This window comes from Anguilla anguilla, chromosome 5 (assembly GCF_013347855.1).
Source record: "Anguilla anguilla isolate fAngAng1 chromosome 5, fAngAng1.pri, whole genome shotgun sequence".
Classification (NCBI taxonomy): Eukaryota; Metazoa; Chordata; class Actinopteri; order Anguilliformes; family Anguillidae; genus Anguilla; species Anguilla anguilla.
The window spans coordinates 24,669,444-24,683,136 of NC_049205.1; the positions used below are offsets into that span (position 1 = coordinate 24,669,444).

The 13,693-nt window shown below is 38.8% G+C and overlaps 1 protein-coding gene across 8 annotated transcripts in view; it reads left to right on the top strand.

The window, feature by feature from the left end:
- Positions 1-1,136: 1,136 nt before the first annotated feature.
- The window catches only part of map2k5 (mitogen-activated protein kinase kinase 5), a 244,373-nt gene continuing 231,816 nt past the window's right edge, over positions 1,137-13,693 (top strand). For 4 of the 8 annotated variants that reach the window (XR_004765388.1, XM_035419106.1, XM_035419105.1 and 1 more), the window contains exons 1-2: positions 4,490-4,900; positions 5,237-5,285. Coding sequence is in view for 7 of the 8 variants with exons in the window: in XM_035419106.1 (XP_035274997.1) it covers positions 4,769-4,900; positions 5,237-5,285 (181 nt within the window). In the remaining variant the exon portion in view is untranslated. Of the gene's footprint in view, positions 1,216-3,065; positions 3,137-4,489; positions 4,901-5,236; positions 5,286-13,693 lie in introns of those variants that run through there. The other 4 variants (XM_035419104.1, XM_035419109.1, XM_035419102.1 and 1 more) reach the window with 4 other exon arrangements.

The window sequence follows — 13,693 nt, forward strand, 5'->3', positions numbered from 1 at the left end:
TTCTCATATGAGATTGTGATGATGTCGTTGTTTGTTCCAGATATAGCCTATGTACATGTCGTAGCAGGGGTAGGCTACAAAGCTGTCACCAACACGTTGGTAGTCGATAACGTCCGTGTAGACGTACATTGTGTAGAAGCCGGCGCAATTACGGACATCAATCAGAAGAAGGCTTTCCGCAGAGAAAATAACCTAAGTTTTGCTCGTTTCTTTCTCTAAATGTCTATTCTGTCATATTTTTTTTAAAGAAACTCTCTTTTCACACAGCCTGATAACTTAGAACTGTCACGCTTTTTGCTTTACAAACAATTCTAAGATGTAACTATTTGCTGTTTTCAATTGTTTTACCATTTTAACACGCTTTCGCTTTTCTTAAATTCTATTTGACACAAAACTAACGCTCATACACACAACGCTGTCTCCTCATCTAACTAATAAACCAATATACTTTACGAAACAAATACCTAACTTTTCTAACATCATTTCTACTTGTTTTAAACATTTTAACGCATGTAACCCTATTAACGCATTCATTTGCCTTTTAGGGTATTTGGTGGCGGATGGTGTTTCAAAACAATAAGATGTTTTAAGTTGCTAAAGCATTTAAACACAAAACTACCCTTTTCAAACACGTTTAAAAAGCACAAAAATATTCAACACTTTCCCTCATGGATTATTTTACTTTTAAAAATGAACATTTTCATTAAAATAAAATATAAGCCAAATCAACACGTGCTACTCCACCGAAAAAAAAACAATATTAAATAATGACTATATAAAAAATAAAATAAAAAATTAATTAAAAATAAATTAAACAATGATTATAAAAAAATTATAAACAACAGGGGGCGGGACAAGGGGCGGGGTTTCAATCATCAAACTTTTTGACAGAAGGGGCATGCCTTATATATATATATATATATATATATTTCCCTACATCTCTCCCGGCTGCCGGGTGATCAAACACTTCCTTAAACAGGGTACGAAGCTGTTCTTCAGAGGATAGCACGGAGCTATTTTGATGCCAGAGTGCAGTGGCCCATTCCAGCGCTCTGCCCGACAGCAAGGAGAAACAGTAGTCAAACACAGTAAAAGGCAGAGTACAGGCTTAGTAGAGTCGCAAGATTAATACCTCACAATGAGGAAACACAGACTTAGCCCTTAAGAAGCCAGGAACTGATTGAAACAGGAGTTACAGGTGCACTTACTGAGCAGGTGAGGTTGAGCAGGGCTGAACTGGGCGTGGCTGAGCTGGCTGACGGAGCGGGTGTGACAATATAAATGTAGGTTATGACAGACAGCCATACACATTTAAATGCATGCAAAAACACAGCCTACATTCTGAAGTAAACATATAGGCGTGGATTCAATCTTTTTTTTTTTTTTTTACCATGAATGTCAAATAAATGAAAGTGTATATCATATTTTGAAATGGAAGTGTTTTAATGGGCTATTGTACACGATAGACTAACTAATTGTTTGTATGTCGGTAGAGGATCTATTGGGCTAGCTAACATTAATTTATAAATGTGGAATTGCAGTTAGTTAAAAAGTAGTTATCAGTACAGGTGCAGCAGTGAATGTGAACAGTTTTTGACTTACAGAAAATGGATATACCTGCCATGAAGAAGTCATTATCTTGCGCCAGTTACTATACGACCGGTAACGTTACCTACCAAATCGAATCGCAACGCAGATTTTATAGCTTAATTTCGGGGGCGTCTGTATATCTGTACTAACGTTATACACACGGTCTGTCGTCTCGCTAGCAAGCTCGCTTAGGTTAAAGTCGGTGGAAATGCCTAAAGCGGAACTGTCTACATCAAAGTTTAGCATAGTTTAAATTTCTTGTTTTTAGTTGGCCATGCAGAACAATGGGGTTCCTGCAGCTTAACTGCTTGAACCCCTGATAATACCTCCTACGAATACAATAGTGGTTCAACAGCTTCGAGGCTTGTCTCCCTAATAATAACTCCTACATATACAATAGGGTTCCAGCAACTTTGCTGTAGGGTGCCTTACGCATGTTTGTGCTTGGCCCCTAATAATAATCGTGAAAATTCTACTGTAACAATTATAATAGGTGCCTTTTCACCGTTGATGCTTGGCCCTTAATAAAACCAAGAAACATAATAGGGTGACTATAACACCTTTAGTACTTAACCTCCCAATTATTGGAAATTTAATGCCAACCTTTTGGAAGATGATGTGAACTGCAGCAAAAATATTTTTCGAGGAAAATATTTCTGATGTAAAGAACTGTAATGTTATTACTTTTGTTGTGCTAACAGTGATGTCTGAAGAAGCAATAAATACTCTCATTCATCAATAATCTCAACTAGAGAACCTATAAATTGTCCAACCTATAAGTCAAATGCAATTATCTTTTTATTGGGTCACAATGCATACAGTATACCCTACATGTAAACCAGACAGAAAAGTCAACATGAAGAGCCTTTACCATTCACATTTCTCAGAAATAAATACAATAAATTAAAAATAAAAGCACAGATGCGGAGTCCCTCAAGCCTAATATAATTATTAGGATTTCTCCATGAATGACCAGAGGAATCCAAATTTCATCTAATTTTCAACTTAAATCAATCAACTTAAAAATGATAGAGGCTTTTGTGAGCCACATATTAACAGTAGGTACCTCTGTCTTAGACCACAGCAATATCAGTTTTTTTGCTAAATGTATGAGGAAAACTCATGAGGCACTCTGTGTCATTATCAAAAACAGTATCATGGTTGAAATTCAGGAAATACAATTTAGAAGACATTACATTTTTCACTATAATATTTTCAATATTAGTGTGAACACTTTTCCAAAATATTTGTATTTTACTACAATTCTAAAATAAATGAGTGAAGGCACACACACAAGCCTGACATTTGTAACCTAGTTGGGAAATACTAGGAAATATCCTGTTAAGATGAAATGGTGTAAAATAGATCCTGTGAATAAATTTAAAGTTATGTTCTTTAACACTCATCAATGTACGTTCAGGGTAAACTCTTTCACAGACAGATAGCCATTAATCCTCATTGAATGTATGTCCAAGGTCCCTTACCCACACTGGCGTCAAAGCAGCATAAGAAGACGTGCCATGACAGAACTGAAGTGAACTTTGAGGTATGTGGTGTTATAAAACATGTTTAATGATAGAGGCCTCAATGCATATCCTATGATCTGTCAGACTCTATCAGATTGAGATTTTACAAAGTTTTGCAGTTGTTAAAACTTAAAACTTATAAATCTGTTGGGGGTATTATAGTCATACTTTATCTTTTCAAAGGACTTGGGTATATAAATAATACCTTTCAAGACCTATTCAGAGAGTCTGATAGTCACAAGTTGTTTAGGGAAACCAAGGTTTAAAGCAATGGGGCACCATAGGGATAGAAAATTATGTATTTGAAAATATTTCTTGACATCCCTCCAAGTAAACAGGGTGCTGGGACAAGTTTTTAAAATGTCTGGTGGAATAAAAATATCTAGATATTTAAAGCCTGTTCCAGTTAGATGGAAAGGGCACATTATGTTTAAATTAGTGCCAGGAGGGATGTTCAGAGACATTGCCATGAACTTTCAGATACAATTTTATAGCCTGAAACCTTATTATATTAAGATAGGTCTTTAAGTGCTGCAGAAATAGATGTTTCTGGGTTGGTCATGGTCACAAAGAACATCATCGCCACAAAGATAGTGTTCTTCATCACTTCAATATCCAAACAAGTCCTCATTAGTTCTTATGGTCCCATCCAGGGGTTGATTAATTAAATGCATAATTTGATTAAAACAATTAATCAGTTAAATGTCCATTTTATCTGGAAGAATAAACACCATTACATAAACAAATGAGAGTTGGTTGAACAAAATCTCCATTGGTAACGAATAATAAATAACGAACAATAAACTTATAGCCTTGACCACTTTGATTAAGGGATACAGTGTATACTCCAACAGAAATATCTTTAGGTATAGGAGGCTGCGACTTGCTGGACAAAAGATGTAACAGTACATTTCTCAAAAATGTTATGACTGCATACCGTTTTCCCTCTACTTCAAAAAGAATAAAGATCCAAAACGGTTTACTAGGATTGATATTGCTAGTATAAGAACTAAATGTCCTGTTTTCTCATTTGCCACCTAAAATTAATGTATACGTCAAGATATTAAACAGAATTTTCAATGTAATTACTTCGTAATGACTTTCCATGTAATTGACGTCTTGTCCTGATTTTCAAGTCTGGAGTGGTTAAAAAAGGTCCAAGAATTGTACAATGCACCGTAAAAAATTACTTAAAATCTGATGCATAATATATTTTTACGTTGTTAAAGAAATGTTGCGGCTGCTTAGAGAAGTTATTTCATCTCTTTGCAACATTTTTGTGTAAGTTTGACATTGCTGAACAGCTTGCAATTAAAAAAGTTCCACGATTGTTCACGTGACTAGGCATGTGACCAAGGACACAACTGAGCATGTCTGTTGGTCGCGACAATTACACTTCCTGGTTCGATCCCCTTAGATTATTAGTGGCGTTGCCGCCTCTACAAATACTATAGAGAAATCGATATTATAGTCAACTGTTAACATTTACAAAATTGCACCCGTCGAGTATAAACCACAAATTATGTGGATAATGAGCGATGACCTCAAACTACTATTTTTATTAGTAATCTAGTCTTACAGTAGTAGAGGATGTGACTGTCGACTGTTCAACGAAGTTGAGTCTTGACTATGAAAAGCTTTGTGCGTCTGCTATGCTTTTACTTGTTTTAAATAGCTTTTGCGCCATGGACACCGAGGGAATTGTGATCCGAATTAAAACACCCGCCGGGGACATGGATTCGTCTGTAGACTCTCCGTCACTGCTGGGCTTTAATGACTTGTTGGTAAGATCAATACTCACGCTTATTATTCGCTACTTAGTTAGCGAGCCATAGTTTAGGTTGAACAAATAGGACCAATTTGGGTAAATGATCATCAAGCCAGTAGTTTACGTTATTCATGTGTGGAGCTAAACGTGCCGAGAGGATTCAAGACAGTGGGGTTAAAATAATTAGTTTTCCAACTTGTTAGCCAGACAGCCACCTATAATGTAATTGGGCAGAGTTGCAAAGCGTGCTAACGTACACCTGACCATGCTGGTTAACCAAATGAGCACACGGATGTTGTAATAGTATGATTTTGTAAATAAAAACCAACCCATTCTGTCTGTTTGTGTGAAGGTCGCAATTAAGGAGGTTATGCCTGAAGCGACTATCACGGCATTTGAGTGTAAGTATCGTACTGCGTTCACTGTTGCTCTGAAATTGTTTTGACCTGTTATTTATCTGATGAAAAACGTTTCCAACGTACAAAAATGGCAAGTTCACACATACAAAGCACTGTCTGCAAGTCATTCATTAAAATCTAGGCCTACCATTAAAAGTATTGATGTCAAAATTGTGCATGCAACAATATTGTCTATCCTAGCTCAGACAAATTAAGCGGGCTGTATTCCACAGAAATGCTACCCAATGTTCCCTAAATGTTTTCAAGTAGCTTGGTCCTGTGTGTACAAGCATACAGTGCATTAATTGGGTAAATATTTGTGTGGATAGGTTTTTAAGATTCTATATTTATGTAATAGGCCAACAAATTATATATCCTTTCTGGAGGAATATCCTTTCTTTAAGTATTGACCAGCAGTTTCATACATTCATCTAAATGCCTTGCATGAGCCTATTTTTGTTTTTAGATAATTGAAAGAATTGAGGAAACATTGGGTAGCATTGCTGTGGAATACAGCTTGTTTAATTTGTCTGAGCTAAGAGACAATATTGTTGCATGTAACTTGGCACAATTTTTATATCAATACTTTTAATGGTAGGCCTAGATTTGAATGAATGACTTATAGACATGCTTTGTATGTGTTTGTAACTTCGCATTTTTGTATGTTGAAAACGTGTTTTTCATCAGATATCATGTCTTTTTGTACTCTGTCATGAGTTAGTGATAATAGTAGCCTAATTCATATAAATGTAGACTGAGAGACATGCATACACATACATGCATGCAAACACACATTCTAGCTGAAAGAAACACGATTCAAGCATTTTTCTTTTATCATGAATGAGAAATAAATGAAAGTGTATTTTCTATTTTTAAATGGAAGCGTTTTCAATGGGCTATTGTACATGACAAACCTACAAATTGTTTATGTCAGTTGTGGGAGCCAAGTTACATTTATATATTTTTTAGTTGATAAAGAAGCGCAGTCTGTATTTTGTTTAATTGTTGAATGTAAGCATAATACTTTAATACAAGAACTCTGTGAACTCTGTGAAGTTAAAACGGTGACGTAGGTTACCGTCACTTTAAGAGAATTAGGACTGGATTCGTAAAAAACGTTGTGCAGTTGCAGCTCAATTAGCTACCGAGCCACACGGTTTTCTTACCGTAGTACGATTTACAGATTTTGGAGAACTTAACTTTGAATACTCCTGTAGGAAGATAATGCAAACTGTGGAATAAAATTGCGTGTTCTATCTTTTACTACATCGGAGTCCTGTGGAAGTTTTTCCAACGCAAGTTGACGTACACGAGTTAAGCCAAGGCAAACGAGGAGCTGCAGCCCCCACATCAGTAGAGGATATACAGGGATAGGTAAAATTAAAATGTAGAAATGTGGCGTTGCAGTGTATAGCCATGCCTAGTTAAAAAGTATTGAACAGTAGAAACGGCAGAGCTGTGTATTTGACATTGTCACAAGTTTTTTAAGGAAATGGATATACGTGCCTTGAAGAAGTCATTGTCTTGCGCCAGTTTGTGTACGACCGGTATTGTTACCTACCAGACCGATGTGCAATGCTGATTATTGAGTTTAATTTGACAGCTGTCTGTAGGCCTACTATTATACTGTCGGTCTGTCATCTAGTTAGCGAGGTAGCTGACGTTAAACTCGGCCAAACGCGGAGCGGCGTAAAGTGTGGGTATATTTTATTTGTAGGCTAGTTGTGTAAATACGGACATATAAATTACTTTCCCGGAAAGGTTATACAGATGCAAAAGCAAGAGTTTAAATGTTTTATTTTTAGTTACCCAGTGAGGCAATGTAATGGACTGAGAGGTTTTCATGAGTCTGAGGGCGGCTCAAACTTGTGCTGTCACACCAAGAAGATTCGAATCTCTTTGGTCACACATCCAAAAGTGTTGCAGGCAGTCGCGCTGCCCAGTAAGCCAGTACGGAAGGAGACGTAGGAATCGCAGAATTTTATGATTTTAAACTAGTGCACTTCTATATATATATATATATATATATATATATATATATATATATATATATATATATATACACGTCGTTTTGCATGTGTAGCCGATGACTAATCTTAACTCTGTAAGACGTGTTGGTCACCAGTCGGTACCCTGAGCCGACCAGAGGAGGATGGGTTTCCCCAGGCCCGGTTCTAGAGTCTTTTGCGCCCTGGGCAAAATTACATTTTGACGCCCCCACCCCGGTTCCATAGAACCCAAAATACATGAATCTCTAAACAATACCGATAGTGACCTAGCTAACGTTGGCTATATATAGGCCAACAGCAAACTGAATACGCTAGCTAGCTCCATGACGGATCTTTTACGTTAATCACTCAATCATACACATTAGAGCCCGACCGATGCCAGATTTTTGGGTCCGATGCTGATCCCGATTTTGGAGAGTCCTAGCCCACCGATTACCGATGTTTTGACCGATATTTTGTCAAAGTACAACATTTTCAGATCAATTTGAAAAAAATATATTTTATTAAAGTTTCTATATTTAAGAACATTTAACTTATAAGCAAACAAATAAAAATAAAAATAAACACACAAAGAACTTTTTAGATAGAAAAAGTAAAAGATATATCGGTCGGGCTCTAATACACATACGCTGTCAAATTAACTTCCTTGATGCCATTAAAAGTGAAGGCGGTATTGACAGTTCTGTAGACTATGCATTTGCAGAAATACAACCATCCATAGGCTTTATTACACAACTTGGGTTACTTCATTTCTATGTTACAAGCAAGTTACAAGCACAAGAGCCAAAGAGCAGACATTACTATGAAAACGTTATGAGACGTTGTGTTAATCACTCAGTCGTACAGCTATACACTCACCGGTCACTTCATTTGGTACACCTGTTCAACTGCAAACTGCACCCTTTAACGCAAATATCTAATCAGCCAATCACATGACAGCAGCTCAATGCATTTAGGCATGTAGACATGGTCAAGACGATCTGCTGAAGTTCAAACCAAGCATCAGAATGGAGAAGAAAGGTGATTTAAGTGACTTTGAATGTGGCATGGTTGTTGGTGCCGGACAGGCTGGTTTGAGTATTTCAGAAACTGCTTATCTACTGGGATTTTCACGCACCACCATCTCTAGGGTTTACAGAGAATGGTCCGAAAAAGAGAAAATATCCAGTGAGCGGCAGTTCCCTGGGTGAAAATGCCTTGTTGATGGCAGAGGTCAGAGAATGGCCAGACTGGTTTCGAGCTGATAGAAAGGCAACAGTAACTCAAATAACCACTCGTTACAACCGAGGTATACAGAAGAGCATCTCTGAACGCACACCACGTCATCCCTTGAAGCTAATGGGCTACAGCAGCAGAAGACCACACCAGGTGCCACTCCTGTCACCAAATGAAGTGGCCGGTGAGTGTATATGCTGCTGGAGTGCGTGTGATAAGAGAACACAGACGAGGTAGGAGCAAAAGTCAAAGAGAATGCCGTAGCTGTTTACTGTTAGCCACAGGAGTCAGCATTTCAATAATAACACATCCCAGTCGCTGTCTTTCTACGTCACTGAACAGGGATGGTCTTAAAAGGTAACGTACGGTACTTGCATACATGACGGTAACAGTGAATTATGTAACACAGTATAACATAACTATATGTGGCTGTTCGCCACACTGCATAATTAACCCCCTCAGTGCCAACGAAAGTGAAAGCAGGAACGTTATCGTCAATCTGTTCTGTACATATTTCTACAGTAGCCTACTGAAATCCAACATAGTATACATTACACAACTTATAGGCTTGGGCTAACATAACGTTACTTCATTATGTGATATTACAAGCAAGGCTATGATGAGCCAAAGAGCAGACGTTATGAAATTAGAGCGTAAGATTCAGATTACAATGCCTAGTGATAAAACAAAATGCAGGAAATAAGTGTCTTACCTTTTAGTGAAAATTGACCCGCCTGGCTTTTCTCATAGCAAAGGCATGCACTGTGTCAGTTAGGTCCAGTTGACTTGCAAGTTCATGCTCAGTAGATATTGTGGCCAGTCCATTCGGTCTCTGTTGAGCCATTGTTGATCGCAGGTAGTTTTTTTTTAATCAACTTCAGTTTGGAAAAGCTGCGTTCACCACTTGCGACAGTCACTGGGAGCGGGAGAAGCACTCTCAACGCAATAAATACATTGGGAAATATGTTTGACATGTCGTTCTTGCAGATGAATTGCAACACATTGATAGGTTCGGTTTTGGTCTGGATTCTTTGGCACAAAGCTATGAGTTCATCATACAATTCCTGTCCATCAATGTCCCGAGAGTCCCCGTGGGATAGGGCCTTTTCAATGGTTTTGCATTGATCGAATGCTGCATTACATTACATTACATTACAGGCATTTAGCAGACGCTCTTATCCAGAGCGACGTACAACAAGTGCATTGGTTTACGGTGTAGAGGTGCAAAAGAAACACACTAGAGTGAAGTAAGGATCATAGTGCCAGAAGTGACCACATCGATCAGGACTCCAACCCTGTAGAGTAACCTGTTCAGCAAACAACAATCCTACCAAGTACAAACTAGTACTGGAATTATATTTGCCTAATCAGACAAAAACAACAACAACAACAATCCTGCCAAATAAACTAACATAATCGTATTATCCTAACTAGGTACATTTGCTGCAGCTGCAGTTGCTTCCATTTCTTTAATTGTATGTATATCATAGTGAACACAAAAAATGTTGCTGTGTTCTTTCAGTTGTGAGAAGCGCTCTTCACCTGAATTAATTGCACAATCGAGGACTTGGTTGAAAAAATGAATTTTGAACTTTCCTTGTGGATCAGTGACCGGCTGGTCCTCGCTCTCATATGTGAAGTGCTGTTTCTCTCGACGAGGTCGAGCTGTGGCTTGAGTTGGAAAAGTGGGCTCTACTTCTAGTTCTTCTGCCAGCTGTTTGGCGTCTGTGAGTGCACCCGAAGAGCACTTGCCAGAGCGATAGTTCTGAAGAAACTGCAGGGTTGTGTTTAGCTGTGCCACGGCTTGTGGAAGATCAATGTGTACTACTTGCAGTGCTTTGCTAGATACGTTAACTTTGTATAAAATGTCATACCACACTACCAGGCTGCACATGAATTTGAAGTCCTTCAGTCTGGCTGCAATGTTTGCGCCTCTGCTCTAGATTTTACACCACAACTTCCAGTGGGATGAGTGTCTTCTGAAATGGAGAGCAGGGCATCATAAATGTCTCCTAATTGATAGCGAATGGCTTTAACAGCATCAACGCGACTCCCATTGCGTGTCACTAAGAGCTTTCAGTGTCAATCCGTCTTTAACGTGTCTTTTAAAAACATCCCAGCGATGGGTGGATGAGGAGAAGTACACATAGATTTTGTGAATGAGGTCAAAAAACTGGACTGCTTGCATACAGCAGGAGGCAGCATCGGACAATACTAAATTGAGACAGTGGGCGCTGCATGGAACGAAAAATGCTCTTGAGTTTAAGTCACAAATTCTTTTCTGGACTCCATTATGTTTCCCTTGCATATTCGCCCCATTATCGTACCCCTGCCCTTTCATGGCATCAATGTCTTTGCCATTTACCTGCAAATTCTGAACTTCTGTCATGCCAGCTCCACTGGTATCAGTCAGTTTGGTAAAGCCCAAATATGTTCTCTGATGCAGAGAAGGCGAGCACCACCTTTGTTAACCACCACAAATCACACAATAATTGTAATTTGTTCAACTTTGGTCTGGTGTCAGTCTAACATAATTGAAAAATACTTGGCAGACTTGAGCATGGAAATAATCGTTTGCTCAATCTTAGATCTCAAAAGATCTATGATCTTGTTTTGAATGGTTTTACCTAGATAATGGTTGTGAATCTCTTTAAATGTAATCCTTTGCAGATGCTTTTTTATTACACTGTCAAAAAGGTTAATTGTTTCTATAAATTTCAAGAAATTTCCGTTGTTCTGTGCAAATAGTTTGTCAGAGGAACCACGAAATGCAATGTTCTGCGTAGCCATGACTCCTACCACTGCAACGAGTCATTCCAGTACCAGTTTCCAGTGCTGTGTTTCTTCAGAAATGATGCGTTGGTTTTCCTTGTCAATCGTCCTTCCTGATAGCAGTCGGACCTCGAGCTCTTTCCAGTTTTGATAAGAATTTATGTGATCAGAGGACTTCTCGTGGCTGTTTAAAAGGGTGGCAATGTGCTTCCAGTCATTACACCCTTGGCTGGCCAAAGCAAAGTTAGCATTTGGTAGAAAAAGTCTGCAGCAAAAGCAAAACACCCTGTCTTGGCTAACTGAATAAACCACCCATGACCTCTTCGCCGTCTCGCCGTTCGCTAGAATCCTCCTACTTGTTGCTGTCTCTCAGGAAATTAACACCCGTTAATTGTTCCGGTCCCTTCCCTACTGGCATGTCTCGCAGTGTGCTCATTGGCACACCGGGCCATTTACCTGGATTGACTTCCAGTTGACAGTCTTTGCTCATCTTTCTCTGCTTTCCGAGTCCGACTCACTTGCAGCAGTCGCAGTAGTTGTAGCAGCAGAGGGCGGCCTCTCCTCCACTTGAACCGCTTCAACCTCCGGTGGCTCGCTTTCGTCAGCAGGCCACTCATCATGCTCGTTGTCGCCAGTGGTAGCAACATTTTGCCGCTGCTGCTAGCCCTCGTCCAAGTTCAGTGGTGGATCCTGTACATAGATCCCACCGCCGGCGCCAGAAAAAAACTTTAGTGAACCCCTCTGACTGTTCACTAGTTCTTCTCTTTTCTTTTTATTTTTCCGAAATTCACTGCCAGATGGCTTGTGTCTCTTCATTTTTTCCATTTAGATGTGTTTAAGCTGGCTAGTTAGCTGTCTAACAGGCTGACCGTTTTCCCAGCCCCCATTTCGTATTTTCAAAGATATACAGTAACGCAATTGGTAACTTTCAGTGTGTTACATTTCATGATTGGACAAAATTGACATTGAGTTCAGAGTTCAACAGTAGTAAGGGGGGGCGACATCACAGTACACGCTAGCCCACATCCAGTGGCGTGTCCAGACAAATTTAGTAGTGGGGGCACAGAACCAAACAGGGGTGGTCATAAAAACAATAATAAATTTGATGTTCACACAGATAATATGATCACGTATCTCTCTATTGTTAGAGCCTAAGTCCACTTCTGTTGTTACTCCGTATACCACTTAAATCCAAATATAGTAACTTAAAAATGAGTGAACTAAATCATGCACCCTACTTTTTTAGGTTAACGTTTGCTGACTGACTGTCAATCACCATCATTTAACAATATAAAATGAGATGAGAACCACAAGCTTTAGCCTATAGCTACGTTAGCTTTTGTAATTTTGTTACAGAATCAGTCATATTTTCTGTAACGTTAACGTTATGCATTCACACGTAAAACAGTTAACTAATGTGAATTAAAAGGACATTACATTCATGCTGCTTAATTTAACGTTACAGAATAAAACACACAACTGAAAATGGTAGAACGTTATTCAGTCCAGCTAACCTAATGTTAACCGCTAGCCCATTTCAGCTAGCGATAGCTAACTAGTCTAGGTGTCTGGTACTAATTAGGGTTGAGCCGAATACTCAGACAAAAGGAGTATCCGGTACGAATAATGTACTTTTTACAAGCACGAGTACCATCCGAGTAAAATGTGTCAATATCTGTACTCGTGATAGGCCAGCCACACACAAAGCTCCTCCTCTACACAGAGCCTATACAAAGTTCACTGCTGCTGCGTAACACAACACAATCTTGCCATCGGCACAGCCACTCTGTCCACAGCGATCTATCAACTATTGTCATATATTTTCAATTAAATAAAGTTTGCAATTCTCAGATTCGGATCAACACATGATTCTCGCCATAGCTAAACACACATTTACTGGACATTCAAATGTAAGCACATATTACTGATTCTAGTTTCTAGCTTGCTACAGTGGGGCTAACTAGCTAGTTAGCTAGCGACTACATGATATAAGCATGTACTTGTATTTCCTAACATTTAGCAATCTCATACACACTCTCTACTAGCATCATTGACATCCTAGCATTCTTATACATCCACTGTACTAATGCAATATCACTTTTGTGCAAATTTAGAAGTTGTCACTCACCTGAAATCACAAGACATACAGTACATTGTGGTTAGCCAACTGTAACCTGGCGCGCTCTGTCTATGACTGTCTTCACACCGTCAGTTCATTTAAAAAACTAATAAAACCAGAGTAACGATAACAGCGTCTTTTACCTCTACCACAGAGTGAATGCGATGATAAGACCATTTTTGGTTACGCTGACCTATAAAACGCTATTCCAAAAGGAAAATTAGACATGTTATACATCGTTAGAAAGCTTATACTCTCATCTACTGAATGAATGAATTGTCAATCAAGCCAGTCTG